At 39.2% G+C, this 21,281-nt stretch overlaps 1 protein-coding gene across 4 annotated transcripts in view; it reads left to right on the forward strand.

Annotated features, from left to right (window-relative positions):
* Positions 1-296: 296 nt before the first annotated feature.
* Positions 297-21,281, forward strand: part of slc12a7b (solute carrier family 12 member 7b) — a 93,920-nt gene continuing 72,935 nt past the window's right edge. For all 4 annotated transcript variants that reach the window (XM_061713756.1, XM_061713757.1, XM_061713759.1 and 1 more), the window contains exon 1: positions 297-561. In XM_061713756.1, coding sequence (XP_061569740.1) covers positions 357-561 — 205 coding nt within the window. In that variant the 5' untranslated portion in view covers positions 297-356. The remainder of the gene's footprint in view (positions 562-21,281) is intronic.

The following is a 21,281-nucleotide window of genomic DNA, read 5'->3' on the forward strand; positions in this document are numbered from 1 at the left end:
ACCATAAAACAAGTGAGTTACAGTTTCAGGTTCAGTTTTGCAGAAGCTACATTTGTCATCGCTGTCAAGGAAGTTTGAGATATATGTGTTAGATGGGTAAAAGTTTGTGTTCACACTTTTTGAAAACGACTTATTTAACAGTAAATACATGTCAACCACTCTGATTGGCTGGTGGCTGAGATTGATAGCGCTCCTTGGCCGTCTTGACCAATGAGCGCCGCGTGTGGGCGGGGCCTGCCCCGCTGTAATCAATCCTGCGATCAGCGTGAGCATGTGTCTGGTCCGAGCCCTCAGAGGGAGCCGAGCCGCCTTCCGCGTCACACCACCGGAGCAGCTCACGGGCAGCACACACCGACATGGGGGAACGGTTCGTGGTGGTGCTGGTTGACGGAGCAGGGGCGGGGGTCCCCGGGGACCCGGCTGGGGCTGACCCGGGGGCTGTGGCGGAGCCGAGGACCCGGGGGGAGGAGGAAGCCGAGGTGCTGGAGGACTCTGTGTTCGAGCCGCAGGAGCCCGGCTCCGTCCCGATCCTGGAGTACAACAGGGAGCCCAACAAGTACGGTGAGTAAAGCCCAGCCCGGACCCGGGTCAGGGGATTACACAGGCGGCTCACCTGTGATGCTGCTGCCGGGGACCTGTTGCCGGGGACCTGTTGCTGGGGGACCTGTTGCCGGGGACCTGTTGCCCGGGAGTCGGGACCTGTTGCCGGGGCAACGGCACCCCAAAACCAGGGAGGCGGCACGACCTTCATTCAGGGGCGCCTCTAAAACTGTTGCCTAGGGGGGCAGATGGGGCCACTTCAATTCTTGGGGTGGACACCAAAACTACAAAAACTGTTGTAGTATACAGGCTCAGAAATACTTTTTTTTTTTTTTAACTTTCTAACTTGTCTGCAAATATACAGGACTGTCTCAGAAAACTTGAATATTGTGATAAAGTCCTTTATTTTCTGTAATGCAAAAATGTCATGCATTCTGGATTCATTACAAATCAACTGAAATATTGCAAGCCTTTTATTATTTTAATATTGCTGATCATGGCTTACAGTTTAAGAAAACTCAAATATCCTATCTCAAAAAATTAGAATATTCTGGGAATCTTAAACTGTAAGCCATAATCAGCAATATTAAAATAATAAAAGGCTTGCAATATTTCAGTTGATTTGTAATGAATCCAGAATGTACGACATTTTTGTTTTTTTAATTGCATTACAGAAAATAAAGAACTTCATCACAATATTCAAATTTTCTGAGACAGTCCTGTGTGTATATATATATATATATATTTTTTTTTATATATGTATATATATTAAAATTTTAATTATTATTAGGCTCAGAAATACTTAAAGAAACGCCGACTGATATGCATTTGGCCCAAATGATTTGGGATGAAATGCATAACTGACAATGGAATATATTGGAATATATGTGACCGGCAAGTGTTTTTTTTTATTGAAGCCTGTGGGGTGGCCAGCAAATTTGTAGGGGGGGCCATGGCCACCCCTGGCCCCCCCCTGGTGACGCCACTGCTGCTGGCAGGGGACCTGTTGCCGGGGCAACGGCACCCCGAAAACCATGCGAGGTGGCACGACCTTCAGGCTGATTAAAATGAGTCGTTTATTGTAAAACAGCTTGGTTAGTGGGGAAGTTTTTTACCGATATACTACCTAACCATTTCCTCCATACATGAGTTATTTTAATGGTTTTTGAGGTTTTAATACCAGAGATGTATAGTAACGAAGTAGATGTACTTCGTTACACTACTTAAGTAGTTTTTTTTGAGGATTTGTACTTTACTTGCATTTTAATCAGGACTTTTACTTCACTACATTTAAAAGTTAAAAAATATGCTTTTACTTCGTTACTTTGACATTTGCCACCTCGTTACTCGTTGCAAATTAAAATAATCAAAGAATTATATTTTGCAAGGAAGGAAGACATTTTATTTTTTGTGTTGTATTCTATACCACATTTCATTCACCTTAAAGTGAAATAAAAAAACAAGGGAAGGATAATTTTTGGTTGCGTTGCTTCTTTTCATGCGTACTATAAAATACTTGTACTTTTACTTTTGATACTTGTATATTTTTTCACAAGACACTTTTGATACTCAAGTATATTTAATGTGAGCTACTTTAAGACTTTAACTCAAGTAATTTTCTTATGGGTGACTTTAACTTTTACCAAAGTCTTTTTCAGTTTTGGTATTTCTACTTTTACTCAGTTACTTTTTTCAAGTACTTTATACACCTCTGTTTACTACCACAACCAACATGCAGAGTTGGATCTAACTCGTCCCACGGATTAGGAAAGATGAGCTTTGTCACTGCTAAGCTTCCTGCGATTTCCTTTTCTTCCTCATTCATATTTTCCGCTCCTGACACAAGAATGAAGACCGTCAAGTGCGTGTTTTGTAAGCCACAGACTCGTAACAGACGAGTCCTAAAAATGTCTGGGGAAATGAGCAGATCTTCGGCTCTTTGGAGTCATGGAAAATTTCTGCCATCCCTCTAAACGATAGGCAGAACGACAAACCGTATCTAGTTGTCTAATTTCCTGGAAGTAATGTAATATTCAAAACAAAAACTTGAGCTCGTGTTTTATTCCAGAAATCACACACAGTTATGTCTTAAACGAGAACAATGATGTGGCTGCAGTCCTTGCACTCAGGCCTTGTGCAACAAGTTGCTGGCAAACAAGTTGCTGGCAAACAAGTTGGCGCTATAGTAACACGCTGGTTTATAGAAGGTGCTAGAATAACTTGTCCAAACAAGCATGTAAAATGATGGTGTGATAATGGCTTAGTGTTTGGGCAATCTGTCATGTGCATTGATTGGTTTTCAGTGCAGCGCCCATGTGTGGCCAGTTGGGGACTCTGTTTTTTCTGTGACATGAGCTTATGTGTTGCTGTTCATTCATCGACGTGTTATAATAGTGATTTATAGTGATCACAATAAAATGACAAGAATTTTGGGGTGTCAATGTTTTGAAATATGAAATAACAAATTAAGTGAAAGATTGCGCTGATGATTATTGTACATTACTATGACACATGGTTCAGAGGGGAGTGATTTTATTGATGCAGGATGTCTGCATGTGATTAGGTCCCATAAAACACGTCCTTATAGCCCAGGGTCAGTGCAACGAGCTGAGTGGACACTTTATGCCACTACTAAAACCATTGAAGATGCTCAAAGAACTATACAAGACTGTCTCAGAAAATTAGAATATTGTGATAAAGTCCTTTATTTTCTGTAATGCAAAAATGTCATACATTCTGGATTCATTACAAATCAACTGAAATATTGCAAGCCTTTTATTATTTTAATATTGCTGATCATGGTTTACAGCTTAAGAAAACTCAAATATCCTATCTCAAAAAATTTGAATATTCTGGGAATCTTAAACTGTAAGCCATAATCAGCAATATTAAAATAATAAAAGGCTTGCAATATTTCAATTGATTTGTAATGAATCCAGAATGTATGACATTTTTGTTTTTTTAATTGCATTACAGAAAATAAAGAACTTTATCACAATATTCTAATTATCTGAGACAGTCCTGTATCTGCAGATGTAATAATTTTTATGTTCCATTTCATAGAACAATACTTAACAGAATAAGCTGAACTGTATTCAGTTGTTTAGTTTCCTTCAGGGTTTGTAAAAAGGTTGCATTCATTTCTGATTTCAGTTGGTTTTGATTGTGTGTTTATTACAGGAACAAGAAAAAAGGTCACTGATATGTATAAGAATTTTATGCTGCATGGAAAAATTCTGACATGGAAACATGGTTTTGGTTCAGTGAAGCTGTATTTTGGAGAGAATAAGCCTTAATCTTAGAGATGATCTTACCAGCCAACGCAGAGCAGGCGAACCATGCAAACATTTTCCTCAACAACACAACAAGTTGGAACCTGTTTGTTTTGATGCACACTGTATATTGAATTTCAGCTAAATCAGTTTGTGCCGCTGGGAAAGGAGGTGTGCATGTGGTCTGGGTTTGGTGCTCGGGTTTTTCACAGCTTGTGCCATAAATTTCTGTCAGGCAGGCAATGGTAAAATATATTGTGTGCAGGCTTTCATCAGGAAACATTTCAATCAGGGTGTTTGTTACATGATCCTGAAGGAGACTCTGTCTCCTCTGGGCACATGCAGCTCTGGTGTCACAGTCAGAGAATGTGGCTGTCAGAGGATTACGGTTATGGCATTTATACGACAAGTTGTTGCTGAGGATTGACATAGAAGTCATAACCTACAATCTTACAAACTTCATATCATTAAAATGAATTATCTCAAATGTTTGACTACTTACCTTTTGAGTGGTACATTAAAAAACACAATTTTTAAGTGTTCTTTTGGGACTTTTGAAATTTTAATGGAATTTTATAACCTTGTTCTGCAATATTTAGTCCCACAATCCTGTCGTTTGTTTTCATTTGGACAAATTTTAACATCCTTAAAGGAACATTCTGGAGTTAAAACAACCCTAGGTCTTTTATTAGACGAAGAGTAAACGTTCACCCATGACCTCTGGTGTAGTGGAACTGGATCAGTACTGGTATATTTGACAGAGTAGACAAGTGTTAGAAGTATAATCCATCAACTCTCCTCCTTTTGTGACAGTACGAAGTAGTGACCGTTGGAGATTTCTATTTAGGGCACGAGTGGCCTTTATTGAAAGGGAAGAGCAAAAGGAAACGACACAGAGAAAGGGGGATAACCTGTAGCAAAAGGTCGCAGGTCGGGACACGGACCTGGACTTGTCTGCTCATACTGTTGATACCCAGCACCCCAAAAACTCCTACACACATAAAGTTAGAACTACCTTTTGTTTGTAGGGACCCTGCTTCAGCTGAAGAAAAGTAACAGTGCCGAGTCTTATCAGAGACTTAAAATAGCTATTTATTTTGACATTGCCCCGGTAGGCCCCATTTTTCTGCAAACACATATTCTGTTCTAACTCAGAATTGCTCACTTCATGCTGTCAATGAAAGTTCATTCTTCTCAGCTTCTAAAAATAGACTTGGGGTTGTTTTTACTCCAGAATGTCTTTTTAAGTGTTGGTTGAACTGAGCGGCATTCATTGACGAGGGGTGTGTGCGTTTAAAAAAAAAAAAAAAAAAAAGAATAAATAAGTGGGCCATCAGTACAGTGGACACCAAGACTTAGACATTACTGAAGCGTCTTATTAATCGATATGGATATATTTTTTTGCGTGACTTATGTCACAAAATGTATTGTAATGTAATCAATACAGCAATCTATCAACTGATGTATGGATGCTTCTCATACATGAAATTTCTGGATGATAAAGCTGATAAATAATGTTGGTATGATGACATTTTTCCACATCAGCTTTTTGGTGTTTTATTAACGGCTTAGGCTATTTACACCCGGGTGCAAGTACTGATGCATAGGGTATTTACACCCTGCTACCTATATCAATGTATGCTATGCTATGCCCATGTATTATTAGAAAAAAAATGTAAAAAAAAAAATCCATCAGCTCAACAGTGATTGACAGGTATTCACAACTTTTGATAAACTGTAGTGGCCACTCACTAGCAGGACACTGTGTCGTTTCAGTGGGTTAGAGTTCACAAGGATCTAGCCGTTATTAACGATGAAGATCACGTCAGGGTCACCAATGTAGGAGTTTGGGAACAAAAATTGTTCATACGAAAGTGTGAGAGCAGACGTTTGCCTGGCTCTATTGTTTGACATGGTTCCAATTTTAGAGTGCTGCGCATGCGCATGGGCAAGTGAAAAAGCATCTTCCGTTGCAGACACGTTGGCGCACATGCAACGCATTTGTTTTCATATGTGAACAGGGTGTGAATAGCTCAGCTAGTGGGGGCTGATATTTGTACTAGGGCTGAACGATATACCGTTATCGTATCTATATCGAGATATGAACATTCAAGACATTAATAACGGAAAAGCAACGATATAAACGATATATGTCCGCTCGTCCTGCTTGTACAGCGCGAGCAGTCTCCATAAACATTACTTTTAAGATTGCCCTTGAACGCACCACTACGGCCAGCCAACCACAAAGCTTATTTCATGCTTGCTGTTGATCGACAGCTGAAGCCAACCAATGACAAACATAGGAGGGTGGGAGGGAGGGAGACGTGAGACGCACACAGCCACACACACAGCCACACACACAGGAGAGCGGAGAAGAGCGGAGAAATCCAAACGGAAGAATAGAGACATGAGTGCGGAGGATAATGCGGCCGGTGGCGGTGCAGAACCTAATTTTGTGCCAAAACATAAATCACCCTCCATTATTTGGAGGTATTTTGGATTTAGAAAGGATGATGTCGACCAGAGCGAGGTGTTGTGCAAGTCGTGCTTGGTGAAAATTGCGACGTGTATTTCGCGGCCATCCGTTTTTAGTTTTGAAATGACAAAATAAAAATAGAGAAATAAACCAAAATAATCCGTTCCCCATCTTTTGTTTTGATAATAAAAAATTCATTGATGTGTTTGAAAATCGAAATTGGGAATTAAAACAGCGAGTGGAAAACTCTTTTCTCTATTTCCTATTCGTTTACTGAAAACAAGGATTGGACAAATGGGGGGATTGCACATGCGCAGTAATAAATTAAGAAAGTTGTTTCTGGTTCTTTTGTTCATCAGATTGAAAGTTAACATTTTTAGATATTTAATTGTTGAAACAGAAAATAAATCAAATATGAAACCTGGGAGTGAAACATGAGTTTAATCTGTAATCTGTCTTCACTCCGTCATGAAACTGCAGTGATGTTGTGACAGTCCGTTCAGCTGCAGCGTCCAATCAATAATCAATAACATGTACTGAACTCTAACTCTAACTGCATTGGTTATTTATCGTTAAAGCGGAGCTAAAGTAAAATATTTTGATTATTATTTATTATTGAGTGACTTTATGTTAATGTTGATGACTGGCAGTGAGTTCTAATCAATAAAACTGCACTCTTTTGATTTCTGATGTTTTTATTTTTCTGAAAAATGCTTGGTTTTCACCGAACCGAAGTCATATCGTATCGTATCGATATCGAGATATCTGGCATGAATATCGAGATATGAAATTTTGTCCATATCGTTCAGCCCTAATTTGTACCCTGGTGCAAATAGTCACTCCGTTTATTAACATGGACACAAAGCAGCTTCTGGATACCAAAAGGTTTTGTTTTATTTCCTTTTTGGAAACGTTCTCTTTAATCTATTTATTTTGAATGTTTCAAATAGAGTACATAAGTCCTAAAATGAAAAGGATGGGTTTGTGAAAGTTCTGTTAAGATTAGCATAGAAGTAGTTTTTTTTGTTTTTTACTAATACAGGTCATAGAGGAAAGGGATAGTTGAAGATTTTTTTTCATTGTGTTAAGTTCTGGTGAATGTAAATGTAACCTGGTAACTGTATGACCTCAGTGGTTAATAAAGGGGGGTTTCAAGCCTTGACAGTAGGCGTGTGCCCTTTGGCCAAATGGTGGAACAAGCTACATGGGGAGGTATTTTTGACCTGATTTAAGCCTCTGTGAGAAATCTGTTAGCTGCTCTGTTGAATACAGAGCAGGTTGGAAACTACTACTCATTTAAAAATTGCAGAGATGCTAATTAATTTAAATTAAAACATTTTTAAGAACAGAGTCAAATACTGTAGTGCTACCTCCCCTAGACACTTCATACCTGCACAGGTGTATCATCAGGACCATCCTCTTCATTGCCCTCCCAACCTCGCCTTTGCTAATCTTTGGTACTTCATGGTCCACTAGGGCTGGGGATCAATTCAAATGTCAAGAATCTATTCCGATTCTTAAGATTCAGAATTGATTATCAGGATTTGATTAGATTCAGATATCGATTTGGGTTAGTGTTATTAAAACTGTTTTTTGAGCTGTTGCATTAATTATATGACTTTGGTTATGCAACATATGAATACTAGTATTATATTGATATTCAACAGCAAGTATTGCAGCTAATGATGCTATAAGGACCAATCAGCTCCCAGAATGCTGATAGAACTGCTTTAGGAAACATTTGCACAAAATGCTTTGGCAAACATATTTAAAGGCAAAAACATGGCACCAGTTATTCTCGAGTCCAACGAAACATTCTTTTTTTGGGCATAAACAAAAAAATACCAAAAGTTATTTGTATGAAATAAATAACTAAGAAATAAATAACTCAAATAGGCCTTTCAATATCCATTTAAAGTGCAAAAAAAGAAAGAAATTGCAACAGTGTATATCTGAATTAAATGAGGCGACTACTGGGATTAAAGTTCACCTAGCGAAAATGTAATAATGAAAAAAATCGATCTTTAGACATACGAATCAATTTTTTTTTAGGAATTAATATGAGAATCGATTTAGAATTGGAAAATCGATTAACACACACGATTAACAACACAGGCCTATGGTCCACAACGGCCACCTCTTCTGCTCTCCGTTGTCTCTCTCATTGCCCTCATCCATCGACTCGTCAAAGTACTCTTTCCATCTTCCTGTTACGCTTCTTGGCTTCTGTCAATACATTTCCCTCTTTATCCTTCACCACTCTAACCTGCTGCACATCCTTTCCATCTCCGCCTCTCTGCTTCGCTCTGCTGCCCTTTCTCATTCCACCACCAGGTCTGCTTGTCTACCTTCCTCCCAGATGACGGACCAAGTCCTGTCCTGCCCGTCTCCCTAATCGCATAAGCTGCAGTGCTCCAGTCATCTGGAAGCATCTCCTGGCCACCCAGAGCCCTGAAAGCCACACAGCTCTTCCTTTTCCAGCTTCCACCACTTTGTCCTCTCCTCTGCCTTTGTGCTCTTCATGTTCTTCACCACCAGGGTTCTCCTCCACACCACCATCCCCTGCTGTCTGGCTACACTCTCCCCTGCTACTACTTTGCAGTCACTAATCTCCTTCAGATTACATCTTCTCTTCTAACTCACATCCTACCCGTGAGACATAACATTTGGAGAGGTGGAACAGTCCAGAGTAACGGAGAGTAGGGATGGAATTGATACGATTTTTCCAATCTCGATTCTGTTTAACGATTCGATTCTTTAACGATTCGATTCTTTATCGATTCTCTTATCAATTATCATTTGGAAAAAAGGAGAACAGGTCAATTAGCATCAACTTTGTTTTATATCTTTGAACAAAAAAATACAAGTGAGGTCTTAAGAGGCCGCCAGCCTTGGGCTCCTCGATGGTGCCAGGGGGTCCCCAGAAAAATTTGTTTTGAAAATAAATATTCTTCTCTAATAGAAATTTAAATTCTCCTTTTTTTTAAAAAGATATCTGAGCTGAGCGCTCAAAAATAAAACTACGTCAGCCAGTGACAAATTCAATCAACTCAAGTCCAATGGAACTGTGCATTGTGCAATTCTCCAACCATCAACTATGAAGAATTAACAATTATTTTGCAGAAAAATAAGCATATCTGCTTTTTCAGGAAGGATACGCGATCTTTCTGGAACTTATGGTGTGTGTTTGGTAAAATGTAACCAAACATTTGAGCGTTTATGCCGCTTTGTCACCATGTATTCCTACTGGGCGCGAATGCGCACGTTGCGTAACTACGCAACGCCCACTGGAATCATTTGCAAAAAAGGCAAACGATGAAGGAAAGTCTCAGGAGTGACGTGTGACCTAGAGGTAGCAAAAATTAAAATGTTGAAGTTCTCTTTTGGAGTGACGAGGATGGATAGGATCAGGAATGAGAACATCAGAGGGACGGTGTAATATTAGATGTTTTGGAGATAAAGTTACATCCAGACTGAGATGGTTTGGACATGTACAGAGGAGGGATAGTGAATTTATTGAGAAAAGGGTGCTACGGTGAGAACTGCCAGACGGGATCAAAACAAAAAGGAGATGTATGGATGTTGTGAAGGAGGACATGAGGTTGGTTGGCGTGAGAGAAGAGGATGCAAAGGAGAGGGGTAGATGGAGACGGATGACTTGCTGTGGTGATCAGCTGAAAAGAAAAGTAGTAGCAGTAGTTCTGGACATTATTTGAACTTTTGAAAGCTTAGTCAGCTGCCTTCAGAAATAAACAACTTCCCTGGAGAAGACACAAAGAGAAACACACAATATGATCGGAGCTGCTGCAACAGCCTGCCATTCGGTGTGTGGTATTTTTGTGATACTGGGTGTAGAGATGCTCTGGTACCAATTTTTCCTTTCCAATGCTGTTTCATGTACTTACGATTTGTGCATTGGCTAATACTGAGGACTGATCCAATTAAATGAAACTTAGAACATAGAATATCTAGATGAAAAAGAAGCATTAAGTGCAGCCTCGAATATATAAAATAAAAAACATTTATATTTTGATTGAACCCAGTGGGGTCCAAGTTTGTGCTTCTAAAGCTGATTGTTTGAACCTGTTTTAACAGACGTGAAACAAAAAAGGTCAGTACGAACCATTTGAAGAGAGCACTTTCACAGAAAATGTACCGCAAATCTTCATTACGCAGTAAAAGTCCTAGAAGTCTGATTATCCATCCATTATCTATACCCGCTTTATCCCTTGCAGGGTAACGGGGGTCTGCTGGAGCCTATCCCAGCTCATTTCAGGTGAGAGGCAGGGGTTACACCCTGGACAGGTCACCAGTCCATCACAGGGCCACATATAAACACACAAACCATGCTCACAACCACACTCACACCTACGGGCAATTTAGAATCACCAATTAACCTAATATGCATGTTTTTGGACTGTGGGAGGAAACCGGAATACCCGGAGGAAACCCACGCAAGCACGGGGAGAACTTTCCACACAGAAAGGCCCCTGCCGGGCCTGGGAGTCGAACCGGGGAACTTCTTGCTGTGAGGCAACAGTGCTAACCACATAATTAAATGTCTCTTTTAGCTTTCAGCTTTTAAATTGTGCATGAGATTGTTTAAATGATGTGCTAATTAAAAATAAAGGACAAGAAAGACGGACACTTCATTCAAAAAATACTTGTTTTAATGAACTTTCCTGCCAGCCGCTGCAATGTTGTATCGGCAGAGATAGGAAGGAGGATGATGCCTCACTCTGTTGAAATTTTCTTTTTGCCAATAATAGTCGATAATTAAATTAGTTGGCAATTCGATTTTAGCACACAACGTTGTCGTTACACCCCTATCTGGGAAATGAACTTTTTGTTCATCATTTCTTTGGTTTCTGGCTTTCTTCAGGGAGTTTCTCTCATTTCTCTAAACTAAATTTTGCTGCACAGCCCTTTTTCCCTTTGACTTAATAAACTCGTGCTTTTTCACGTGCTAAATATTGTTTGCTTGTGTTATTTTCAGCATCATTGTCAATTTTGGGCCCTCTGGAAACTAAAACATTGCATAATGAGTATGTCACCATGTTGCTAACATCATGCAAAGGGTAGGTCCCTATCTGTACCAACTGTAACTACTCATGTATTACTGCTTTGCAATCTTTCTACTTAAAACAGGAAGTTACAAGACAGTATTATGTAACTTCCTTGCTACATTTTAGAGCAGCCAAGAAGAATTGGTATTCTGTTGTTGAAAAATACATGTTATTGGATGGTGTGTAGAAGTAAAAACTCACCCATACCCTTATTTTCAGCAATATCTGCTGATCATTTCCATTACTGGTATTGGTATCGATCAACTCTGGTTTAACATTTAGAAACTCATTTATAATTATTTGTCTTCACCACAAGCAATGTTGATGATCTGGGTCTCTGGAAAGCGCTTAGAGACAACTTCTGTTATAGACGCTATATAAATAAAACTGAATTGAAATTAAATTGATTCATAATGAAGCGTAAAGGATATGGAACTGAAGGTTGCAAAACAGATTCAGAGGGAATGGGCAATTCTTTTTAATAGAGGAAGAAGCATCAGCTTAGAAGAAATGAGAGAAATAGGAAAGAAGCCACTGCCTTGCAAACAATGGCCTCTAAAGTTTTTTTAAAATTTAGTTTCCTGACGGTGTGAGTAATATTGAGGTGCGTTGAGTTGAAAGTAAGAAATGAGAATATTTCAACATGCTTATTTAAATCACCACTACATTTAGTATGGATTCTAAGATAGTATATACTGTATTTTTTTATGTTTAATGAATAAGTAAATTACATATAGTTTTTGTGTCTTAACCAGAGACACAAGGAAATATTTGTTAACAAAATAACATGAAGCAGCCTCAGGGTGTCAAGGCCCTTATGCTGAGGATGGCTAACCCTGCGTTCACCCTGAAAGCGTCAAAAATCTCCCGACGCCAACATCTCGCTGTTTGGAGCGTTCACACTGAAAGCGGCATGCACTGTCGACGCCTGCAGTGGGCGGGGCTAAAGCTGCAGTGGGCGGGGCTAAAGCGGCAGTGGGCGGGGCTTGAAGCTGCGCTGCAGACTGGAGGGAACAGTGGGAACAGCCTACACATATAGCGTACACATCTGAAAGTACAATCTGCATTGGGGCTTCTTGCCCCAATCCCGGTCTGTGATTGGACGACGCCTCGGCGTCGGTGCTGCTCATTTGAATAAAGTTCAGATTTTTCAACTTCAAATTGACGCGCTGCTCCCGCCGCTCCCGCCAGTCCCGCCGCTTCTCAACGCGCGTTTTCATAGACAATGAATGGCAGCCGTGACGCTTTCAGTGTGAATGCAGGGTGAGATTGCTTTTGGATTTGTGAGCGATTACGCAGTCATTGTAAAATAAATGTGGCTCTGCAGGGACAAGGGTTTTCAAAATGTGTTGTATTCAAACTTGTTGTAACTTATTGTGTTTCAGAGAGTAATTTTTGACATTTCATATCGACTTCATGGCGCAACCATGTGTTATTTCATTGCACAGTGAACCATCTATTGCAGCTGAGACATTTATATTTTGCAATTTAGAGTTATTTTATGGATATTTCCTACTAAAAGATCAAAGTGTCTCTTTGTAAGTAGAAAGAGATGCACTTTCATTTCACGTTTATATAAACACTGCATACAAACTGAGAGCGCTACCTGACAACCACAAAATAAAAAAAAGAGGCAGCAAAATATGGGGTTTAGTGGTTGGCACTGTTGCCTCACAGCAAGAAGGTCCCTGGTTCAAAGCTACAGCATTGCATAATTGATTAATGAGTCTTTATACCACGGCCTGTGTGAATACTCGATTCTGATTGGCTGGCAGGTGTAGGTTAAAAGTGATAACCTACACCTAGAAAACAAGATCGGTCAAATTGCCTGATATCTTTAATATAATTGCGCTGGATCAACTGCCAGGTGGTAACCACGGCAACGGAGATTCAGAGAAGAAGAGCCGGCTACCGCAGGACGGAGACATGAGTGATGTTGTAATTTATTTTAATTTATTTGGTGAATTTAACAATTTTGATGACTGGGATGTAGAAGAGGAGAGAAAGGAAAACAGCCGAGCGGAGCTGAGTGGACTAGAATATCTCCCATTGCTAAGAAAACTGAGTTATGGCTTGTTAAAAAACTTTGTAACTTACCAGGTTCCAACGGCTGCAGACGAGAGATTAAATAGTCGCTCAGCTGTGGCTTGTTATAAAACTAATGATTTACACTGGAAACACATTAAAGCATGAAGAACTGATTTAATATTTATGTTTTTTGGTAAGTGACCGTGGTATAAGCGGGATAATCCCCTTCTAGGTTACATTAACATAAATATATGGACTTTGCGGAGGCAAACCCTTCACGCCCCCGCGTCGTCCATATATTTATGATAATGTTCACCTCGTCGGGCATTATCCCTTACTTATTGCCTGTAGGCGTGAGTCTGGCTATGTGGGGTTGTTTGTCTATATGTGTCCCTGCGATGGACAGCTGACTGGTCCAGGGTGTCCCCTGCCCCTCGTCTGTAATGAGATAGGATGGCCTTCAGCAGACCCCCATGACCCTGTACATCAGCGGTCCCCAACCTTTTCTGTCCAGGACCGCTTTAATGTGTGACAGTATTTTCACGGCCCAATCTAAAGGTGTAGCTGATAAGAACTAAATAAAATGACAAGATCGACATTAAAAACTGTGGTATTTTCTCTATAGTAATAGGGCTGCACGATTAATCGTTAAAAAATCGCGATCTCGATTCATGCTTGAACGCAATCTCATTTCCAAATGGCGACGATTTAAAAAAAAATAAAAAAAAAAATAAAAATAAATAAATATATATATATATATATATATATATATATATATATTTTTTTTTTGATGTTTATTGTTTTTATGTTCAATGTCAGCTGTTACAAAGTTGATGCCAGTCTTTTATCAGGCACCATCATATTTTTTGTAACGTTTACCTTTTGTATCGGCAGCTTCTTAATAGCAGCAAAAGGCAATGGGGGGTTCATCCCAGCCAGAGGAATAATTTGTTGCCTCAGAACTACAGGATCTTTCTGAAAGGGTGTTCAACTCAGGGAGGAACAAATATTGTTCAAAATTGTTATTGTTTAAATTATTCAAACGTTTGTCTAAAGAAGACAAGAGATGTTTATTGTTATTATATTTTTGTTCAGCTGTTGCAAAGTTAAAGTAATAAGTGCAATAAATGTTATATTGGAAAAAAATCGTGAGAGAATCGTGATCTCAATTCTAAGCAAAAAAATCGCGATTCTCATTTTGTCCAGAATCGTGCAGCCCTATATAGTAATAATAATGATAATAATAATAATAATAATAATAATAATAATAATAATAATAAGGATGATAAAACATATTTTTCGAAAAAATAAAATAATGGAAATTGTAAATGACCTTTTAATGAGTATTTCTATAAATGTGTTTTTAAGTCTCATTAACGTTATTTAAAGCCAGGCTTTTATTTTATTTTATTATATATTAGGGAGACCGATATTTAGTGCTTTTATTTTGAAGGCGTCTCGCCAAGACCTTGTAAACATCCGGCGCTTCGGACTTTAACGGTAAAAGTTTAACGGCAGTAGAAAGTGTGTCTGAAAGACTAAACGAGTGTCGGGAATGCTAAAGTGGTAACTAACTGACACAAAAAGCACCTGCTGATAAGGATTTGTTTTCTTTGCAAATGTTATGCCGTATTTATGTACATATTGAGTTTGGCTGCCATGGTTATTCATGTGTTATGATTAACGGTAGCTGTTATTACCGAGCCAGCAGCAGCTGTGTCGGTCTGTATTTAAGTTAAATGAAACTCACATGAATGTAGAAAGACTAACTCTAGTTTATTTTATTCCTTCATAGCTCTTACGGTATGTTTGCAGTGTATTTACATCCAAGGAATAAAAACACATTTTTCTTTCTGTGCGGCCCGGTACCAGATGACCCACGGCCCAGTACCGGGCCGGGGCCCGGGGGTTGGAGACCACTGCTGTATAGGATTCAGTGGCTACTGAAAATGAAAGAATGAATAAATGAACATCAAAATAATATAATCAAGATTGAAAACTGTTTTCTATCCAGTGACCAACCTGTTGACCCCTGCGGCACATATAACATTCTCTCTGAAAGAAACATGAGAATATATGTTTGTATAAATACATATTTATTGTGCGTATGCCAGTATCGATTTCAGTGATAGGATTTATGGGTCTTTTATCAATCAATCTTTGGTTCTATAGCGCGTTTTGGAGATAAAATCACACTACAATGTGATGCAGTGTAAATTAAATGACTTAAAACACAAAGGCTAATATGAATGTAAAAAAATAACAACAATAAAAGAAATGTATACACAAAAAATTATTAAAATGAAAGAGAAGTTGCAGTCAACTAAAAGCTTGTTTAAATAATTGTATGCATTGTATTGACTGCATATTGTATATCCTTGAGTGTGACATCAGAATGTCCTTATCACATAACATTTATCATGCATTCATGGTTGAAAAGGCATGCCTCTGGGGTGTCATGTGCTGCCCTTAATTTGGAGCCCAGTAGTCAGCACAGGGACACCAGCTTGGTCCTGACCTGCACTCTCTGCTCCCGCTCCTGTGTGTTCCAGTTGTTTCTTGTATCATAGTTGAATAAGCAGTGTTTTTTTTTGTAGGAATATTATGCAGAACTCTCTGTCTGTGTTGGCACACTTAAAAGAGTAAAGCCGAAATAAATATGTATGAGATAAATTAGGGCTGGGCGATATGGCCTTTTATTAATATCACGATACACGATATATATCTCGATATTTTGCCTTAGCCTTGAATTAAAACTTTGATGCATACAATCACACCAGTATGATGATTCTATATGTCCACATTAAAACATTCCTCTTCATACTGCATTAATATATGCTCATTTTAAACTTTCATGCAAAAAGAGGGAAATCACAACTAAGTCAAATTTACCAAAACTGTATTTATTAGTTACTAAGCAGTGAGTGGCACAAACATAAAAATTATCATTTCAAAACAGAAAGTGCACGTTTTGTGCAAGATTGTCACAGAGACAAATTTCAAAACAAGAAATTAGTGCACTTTTGTGCATGATGTAACTGACATGGCATTTCAAAACACTAAATTAAAGTGTTCGTATTATAATTGTCAATCCATTCTTTGGCACTGTCGTACTGGTCTTTCAGCTCCTGTACTTTACATTGAAGAATGTGGTTGTAATCCAGCACTGCCTTTCTTTGGGCTTTCATTTCTGAATACTGGTACCTCATATTTTCCACCAGAAGCTTTTCTTTCAACTCCCGAAGCTGTTGCTCAAGGATGACGTTGTTCATGCAAAGAGACTGGTTCTGTTGCCGTTTTCTCTTTGACTTTTCTTCCAGGTGTTCTTGTTTTAAAAGTGATTGTTGAGATTTCAAAAGTTGACTTTGGAGCTTATCATTAATCTGGGTCAGGGTTTTATGCTCCATTTTTATCCTGTTGTATTCTTCTTTTAGTTCTGTCTCATCTCTCCAGCTCAAATTTATAGCCACAATTTGTTGTTTGAGAGCCTTGTAGTTTCTGACCAAGTTTTCCAGCTTCTCTGGCTTCTTCAAACATTTTTCCTCCAAGGTTGTTTGGGTCTGGCGCTTCATGTCCAGATGTTTGACTTGACCTTTCAGGTGTTGTCCCAAGTCTGTTGCAGCATGTTTTGCTGCTTTCATAAAGTTGTATAATCCGATCTTTGGGTCTTGGTTATGTGACAACTCATTGCTTGTTTCTTCCGTTTGGTGAGTGGAAACGCTGTTTGGCTGTTGTGTATCGTCTGTTTCCTCCTCATTTCTCTCCTGTTCCTTGTCTGTTTGTGCAGATCCTTAAATCTGTGGACCGTTGAAAGTTTTACGCACAAACATTGTGTTTTGAGCTTTGTAATAGCTTCTGGTTTTTAAAACAATGTTAAATCTCTGAGAGGAGTGTGAACAGAGGTTGTGCTGACAGTTTGCAGAAATGGAATGATCTGAAACATCACAGATGTATGATGTCACACTGTGACATTATACCTAACCCTCAGCCTTTTTCTAAGCCTTTAGCTCCACTCACATTCCGGCCACATCGCAGGCAGAGATCAAAAGAATCCCATCAGGGACAGAAAAATATAATAAAATATGTTAGAGTAGACTGTCGAAGAGGACCAGTGGGACACACACTCACACTCGTGTACTTTGAGAAAACTCACATCTGCTCCCAGATTAAAATGCATATATACAGTATGTCATGGATAAAGGTTTTCACCAAATCATACTAACCACTAATATATATGCAGAATCCTATCAGGGATTACGAGTAATGCCAGTGAGGCCGCCTGCTTTTAGCTTTTATTATTAATATCATTATTATTTTTTTGATTTTGGTTCAAAAATGTATATTTAAGTGAAATGCATCCTAAAACATTACTAATCTTATCTTGGGTTAAGACTATACAACCCGCAAAAACCAAGGACACAAAAAAAACATGATGAGAAAGAGGCTAAAGAACCAGACTCACACTAAATCATTTTTTTTTTTTTTGACCGTATAGAAACGTTATTCTCGTCAGTTGTGAAACAGGCATTGTGGCATAGAATTGTCAAATTGGTTTAATTCACCATACGAATTGTTACAGATTACTTTGTAATGTTGATGTAAAGCACTTTGAATTACCTTGTGTTGAATTGTGCTGTACAGATAAACTTGCCTTGCCTAAATCATGATAATTAGCAAAAAACCTCAGAGGGCAGACCCTGATATCTGACCACTAGAGCTACTCAGTCATGGAAATCACAGCTATTTCAGCCAACACTGAAGTCATGATTATTTAGAAGGATTATCCATTGGCTATTACTTGCACTTACTTAAAAAACAATCCTTGAATAATAATCTCTCCAATTAACCTTTTGGAAGGGAAATCTCCTTAAAAAAAAAAAAAAAACAGCTGAAGCTGAAAGTTTGAGCACTTTCAGCTCTCACTGGAGAAGTGCGTAGCCAGATCTGACGCGGCGGGGGGATGAGAATTGGCACCTCAAAATCTAAGGCATTTGTCCTCAATCAGAAAAGAGTGGACTGCCCTCTTCGGGTCGGGAGTGAAGAACTTGCTCAGGTGGAGCAGTTGAACTATTCCAGGGTCTTGCTCAGGAGTGATGGAAGAATGGGAGAGCAGATTGGCAGGTGAGGTGTCTGCAGTAATGCACATTCTGTATGTTGGTTTAGACTTCCATGGTCACGGTAACTCCCAAACACTTGAATCAAGCCAACTGTACTTTCTGGGGTGATGAGAGAGCGAGCAAAAGGTTAGACTCTGTTGACGGCCCCATCAATGTTCCTTCTCCTACAGCATACACATGTGCTGTGGCTGGTGATGAAAGGATGAAAAGAATGAGATTCTGAATAGAGGGAAGGCATTGATGTCACTTCCCCACTGGACCACGTCCCCTTACTGGCACTGAGTGCCAAAAACATCAGCACTAGTGGAGAAGACGGGATAACAGACGATTATGGGTTTAAATTAAAGGCAGTTGGACTTGACAGTGACCCGTACAGTTACCCCAAGAACCAGTGGTCCATGGACATTAATATTTGGTACAGTTACCAAGAACAAGTGGTCCATGGACATTAATATTTGGTACAGTTACCCCAAGAACCAGTGGTCCATGGACATTAATATTTGGTACAGTTACCAAGAACCAGTGGTCCATGGACATTAATATTTGGTACAGTTACCAAGAACCAGTGGTCCATGGACATTAATATTTGGTACAGTTACCAAGAACCAGAGGTCCATGGACATTAATATTTGGTACAGTTACCAAGAACCAGTGGTCCATGGACATTAATATTTGGTACAGTTACCCCAAGAACCAGTGGTCCATGGACATTAATATTTGGTACAGTTACCAAGAACCAGTGGTCCATGGACATTAATATTTGGTACAGTTACCAAGAACCAGTGGTCCATGGACATTAATATTTGGTACAGTTACCCCAAGAACCAGTGGTCCATGGACATTAATAATTGGTACAGTTACCCCAAGAACCAGTGGTCCATGGACATTAATATTTGGTACAGTTACCAAGAACCAGTGGTCCATGGACATTAATATTTGGTACAGTTACCAAGAACCAGTGGTCCATGGACATTAATATTTGGTACAGTTACCCCAAGAACCAGTGGTCCATGGACATTAATATTTGGTACAGTTACCCCAAGAACCAGTGGTCCATGGACATTAATATTTGGTACAGTTACCAAGAACCAGTGGTCCATGGACATTAATATTTGGTACAGTTACCAAGAACCAGTGGTCCATGGACATTAATATTTGGTACAGTTACCCCAAGAACCAGTGGTCCATGGACATTAATAATTGGTACAGTTACCCCAAGAACCAGTGGTCCATGGACATTAATATTTGGTACAGTTACCAAGAACCAGTGGTCCATGGACATTAATATTTGGTACAGTTACCAAGAACCAGTGGGCCATGGACATTAATATTTGGTACAGTTACCCCAAGAACCAGTGGTCCATGGACATTAATATTTGGTACAGTTACCCCAAGAACCAGTGGTCCATGGACATTAATATTTGGTACAGTTACCAAGAACCAGTGGTCCATGGACATTAATATTTGGCCACAAATCCAGTTTCCTGATATTTATATGTACTTAATTTCTACGCCGGGGAAATACATGAAGCAAAGCTTGAAGGCTTACAAAAGTCTTGACGCTTGGTCCGACTTCAAGGCAGGATTTGTTGTAGAAATTAAAGTGATGAGGACACCGAACTTTATGATTTGACCGTTTACCGTTAGCTACCCAAAAATCCAACATTACCTGATACAAAATGGGAACCACAAATCCACGTTTCGGTGTCTGGAATCCAGTTGTTTCTGTGAATTGCAGCGATCCATTTGTCTCTTAAGCTTATTTTTCGTCAGTCTGTAAAACGATAACTCCGATTTCTTGCTAAATCTATGAGTTCAGTCGATCACACAACAGCTCTTTCCCATTTTAGATGTTTTCCAGTTGCTCAAACTGAAAGTCTGAAAGTAGGCTTATGAATCCTTAGGAAGTTTGCAGTAATCCTTGGAATGAGATGCTGCGGTGTCTTTGGTTTGAGCTACACTTGCAGCAACCAGTTTAATTTGGAAAACTCAGCAGAGTTTGTTTTAGCTAAACCACACAACTAAAATGTAAATTCACACAATCACACTTAAGTTGTAGCTACAACTGCTACTTCAGGTTGAAGGTTTAGCCTGAAAGAAACTGTAATTGTTAATGGCTAAACTTAAAAATGGACAATGATTACATAAAAGGTGTAATTTAGTGAAATAAAATTGGAAGAAAATCACGTGGCATCCATATTGAGATGTTTTGCACCGTGTCCTATTCTGCTCATCTCTCTCAAAAAAAATTGTTCCATAAACTAGAACTCCCTGTTGTATTTATTTATTTATTTATTTTTTAGGACTCACGTTTTATCCATGCTTTAAGGTTGAGTTATTTATTTGAGTTTACAATTATGTTATACTTCCCCTACATTCACGTCTTTCAACATTTTGGATTGATTATAGTGCAGTACCTGACGTGGTGCTTCTCATGGGTGGACATGACTGTAATGAGGACATTGTAAAACCTGTGAGCAAATGTTTTAAGCCTTTATCTGCCGTGCTGTGTAATATAAGGATAATCGCAGGCTTTGGGATTGATTCATTGCATTTTCTTGAAATTCCAATGTTTGAGTTTGGTCAGTTGTTCAGGTCTTGTATCTGCAATGAAGGTTGGATAGTCAGGTAGCTACTTTTCAGACACGCAGCTAGATGGCATAGTTGAATCTTCTAAAGCAGGGTTTTAGGGCAGGTTAATACTACCTTTCTCCACAGCGTGAAAGAGCCCTGGTTTCAGGCCAACCCAAAAAATCCTGAACAGAAAGTCTTTGGAAAAACT

This window comes from Cololabis saira, chromosome 22 (genome assembly GCF_033807715.1).
Source record: "Cololabis saira isolate AMF1-May2022 chromosome 22, fColSai1.1, whole genome shotgun sequence".
In the NCBI taxonomy this organism is placed as follows: Eukaryota; Metazoa; Chordata; class Actinopteri; order Beloniformes; family Belonidae; genus Cololabis; species Cololabis saira.